At 38.3% G+C, this 3,308-nt stretch overlaps 1 protein-coding gene across 1 annotated transcript in view; it reads left to right on the plus strand.

Moving 5' to 3' along the window:
• Positions 1-3,308, plus strand: part of LOC107708243 (guanine nucleotide-binding protein subunit beta-like protein 1) — a 42,218-nt gene that overhangs the window by 31,127 nt on the left and 7,783 nt on the right. The window contains exon 6 of the mRNA XM_016512421.1: positions 1,302-1,511. Coding sequence (XP_016367907.1) covers positions 1,302-1,511 — 210 coding nt within the window. The remainder of the gene's footprint in view (positions 1-1,301; positions 1,512-3,308) is intronic.

Raw genomic sequence — 3,308 nt, forward strand, 5'->3', positions numbered from 1 at the left:
GTGTGTCTGTCTGTGTGTGTGTCTGTCTGTGTGTGTGTGTGAGTGTGTGAGTGTGAGTGCGAGAGTGAGTGCGTGTGCGCGCACGTCTGTGTGTGTGTGTGTGTGTGTGTGTGTTTTTGTGTGTCTGTGTGTGTGTCTGTGTGTCTGTGTCTGTGTCTGTGTGTGTGTGTGTGTGTGTTGTGTATCTGAGAAGGAGAGGGCTGAGAAAGGAGGGGATGACACCTCTGTTGTAAATCTTGTTGTGTAGACAGCACGCCTGCAGCTCTGTTCTGAGTTATGAGACTTTAGGCTTTTATCAGCTCTCTCATTCTGCTTTTATCCGCTAAACTGATTTATGAGACAACCTACTGCGTGTAGCTCAAGCGCTTCTCCTTGCAGATAATGAGCGGGGAACCTCGGAGGTGCTGTAAATCTGAGTAAACAAACAAGCACACACACCTGAGCTGTCGCTTTTTTATGAGGTTAAGTGAGAAAAGGTCACAGAAGGTAAACGGAGAGTCAGAGGTCACACTGATTGTGGCAGTATAAAATGACTGCAGGCTCTGGATTAAGGATTATAGTGACGTGGTAAAGCAGTTATGAGTGTTATATGCAAATATGGCACTATTCTGTTTTGTGGTTTGCAGATGTTTGTCTACTTATCTATTCATTCTAGTCTATTCTATTCTATTCATGTGTATCCATTCACTCTGCAGCTGTAGTGAAGGGCTGAGTGATATATCCAAAAAATAAAATTAAAATATTTGATGTGTCTCTTTATCTTTGTGTATATGTATATACACATACATACATATGTACGTACGTTTTTTTGTGTGTGTGTGTGTGTGTGTGTATATATATGTGTGTATATATATATATATATACACACATATATATACACACACACACACACACACATACATACATGTATATATATATATATATATACATGTATGTATGTGTGTGTGTGTATAATCGTTATGCAATTTTCTAAAATTATTATAATTTTTTTTTACTATTTCATGTATATAATATATGAATATATATATATAAATGCCTCATTCATTCATATATATATTTAATATTTAAAAAAACAATAGTATCAGTATATCTGCCAGCGCTGCTGTTGTGAAGTCTACAGTGACGTGTGCTGTGATTGGCTGAAGGCAGCATCAGATGATTAATGCTGCGGTTCATCAGATAACCTCCGATAAACACTGCTGCCATATGCTTCTGTTCTTTTCCTCTCTCTTCCTAACCCTTCACTATTTCTACATTCCTGTTTTCCTTGGTCTTTCATCTGTTTGTTTGTCTCTCTGTAGGCGGATTCTGGTCCGGTTCTATGTGCCGGTTATGAGGACGGCTCTCTGCTGTTATGGGATGTTTCCCATCGCTGTGCCTACAGCTGTCTGAAGGCACATCCTGAGCCCGTCATGTGTCTAGACATTGATGTATGCAAGCAGAAAGGCATCTCAGGGTCTTCCGAGAAGATCCTCCAGTCCTGGACACTTGACAACCAGCAAAACCTTCAGGTGAGATCTCATGTGAACGTAACGACCACATTGTTCTACCCTATTTACTATCGTAATGCATTTTCATTACTGAAAGCTTTTTTTAAATGTTTCTTTTAATGTATTATCTAGCTAGTATTAATATTAACCAATACCCAAATATCAATGTATGCATTGTTTACGATGCAGTTACGATACAGCCTTTCTACAATCTTGCCGGTAGTAAATTATAGGGCTGCATGATGAAATTGAAGTAAAACTGAAATTGCAATATTGCTTACTGCAATTATCAAATTACGCACGCTGGCGATTTTATTAAATAAATGTATAAAACGGAGAGTTCCGGTGCTTGATTCTGATTGGCTGAGCCAGCAATTTTTATCAGAAAAATCACAGTTTGATTTTTTTTTTCTCTCCCCAAATCATGCAGCACTAAATGCATTGGTTTAGAACAGCAATAATTGCAAATTGCATTAAATTTGATAAAAAAAGAAGCGTTACCATTGGGATACATTGAGATGCTCTCAAAGGTGAGCCTTTAAGTCCATTCAAAAAGCCTCCTCAAACTTTGCTGCCTTCGATATTTTGGGCATTTATTATTTCAGTTCCATGTTTGTTTTTTTTTGTATGCAAGAAACAAGGGTGCCAGATGTTTGGGGTTAGCTATTTTTGACCATAGTAATATTAGTCCTTAGAGATGTTTTTATTATTGTTCGTCGGTTATTGGTACGCTGCTATTACATGCTCGTTCTCTGTCGAATTAGTAACTGGTTGCTCAGTTCAGTTCTCTAAAAACATTTGGAAAATGTAAAAAAGATAAATGGCATTTCGTAACCGTGTTGAGGACTGTTTCGCAGCGGTGTGTACGTGGCCATGTAGACACACCACCCGATACACTTGGAAAGTATTTGGCTAGACTATAAAGTTTCCTCAGGTCTGTTGGATAATAAATCAGTCTCTTTTACTTTAGATTGGCAACTCTCAGCTACACTGTGATGTCATACTGTAGTTCGAGGCCAGATTTTGCCTAAAACAATAAAATAAAATGCTTTTTATTTTTATACAGCATATTTAAAAAAATGAGCACACACCAGAGCCATGCTTTATCTTGCATAACACTCTACTCCTCTGAAAGGTAATGCCTCATTAGCATTTCAGGTCTTACAGATTCAATATTTCATAAGCAGCGAGAAATCTGTGTGAAAAGGCTCTGATATACAACACTCCAGTCCTGTGCGCGGATTGTTATTCTTTCCAGCGCCTTTTCCACATGAATGGATGAATTAGAAATATTCCCAAACCTTCCTCCCTATTTTGTCTAGCATGCAAAATGTATCTGCAGTAATAAGTGTTTATTCACAAAATAGGAGCTGTATCGATGGTTCGGTTTATTTTGCATGTCAAAAAAATAAAAAATTGATTTAAAATGTAATTCTTGGCGGAAACCGGCTACAAAAAAAAAGAGCAGCTTGGAAAAGGAGTCAGCGGGGGCTTTTAAATGACCCTGAAGTGCATATCTGCCGCTTGACGAACGACCCGCGAGAGGTAATTAAAACATCAAAACCTCGCAGGCTGCTAACCAAACAAAAAACACATCTGCAATAAAAGGAACAGTAGTTCACACAGCGGGAGGCTCTACGAAAGGCTAGTAGAGATGAAGCAACATGGCCCAGGTCTCCACCTGCTGCTGTGGAGAACGCTAACAGTACTCTCTCAGCACCGCTATCTTTTATTTATTTATTTATTTATTGTTTAGTTTGTTTTAAGTTGTTTTAGTCATGCACTACCAGTCATCAGTTTTTGAACAGTAAGATTTTT

The sequence above is a fragment of the Sinocyclocheilus rhinocerous genome, unplaced genomic scaffold, assembly GCF_001515625.1.
Source record: "Sinocyclocheilus rhinocerous isolate Xijiao unplaced genomic scaffold, SAMN03320098_v1.1 scaffold1436, whole genome shotgun sequence".
In the NCBI taxonomy this organism is placed as follows: domain Eukaryota; kingdom Metazoa; phylum Chordata; class Actinopteri; order Cypriniformes; family Cyprinidae; genus Sinocyclocheilus; species Sinocyclocheilus rhinocerous.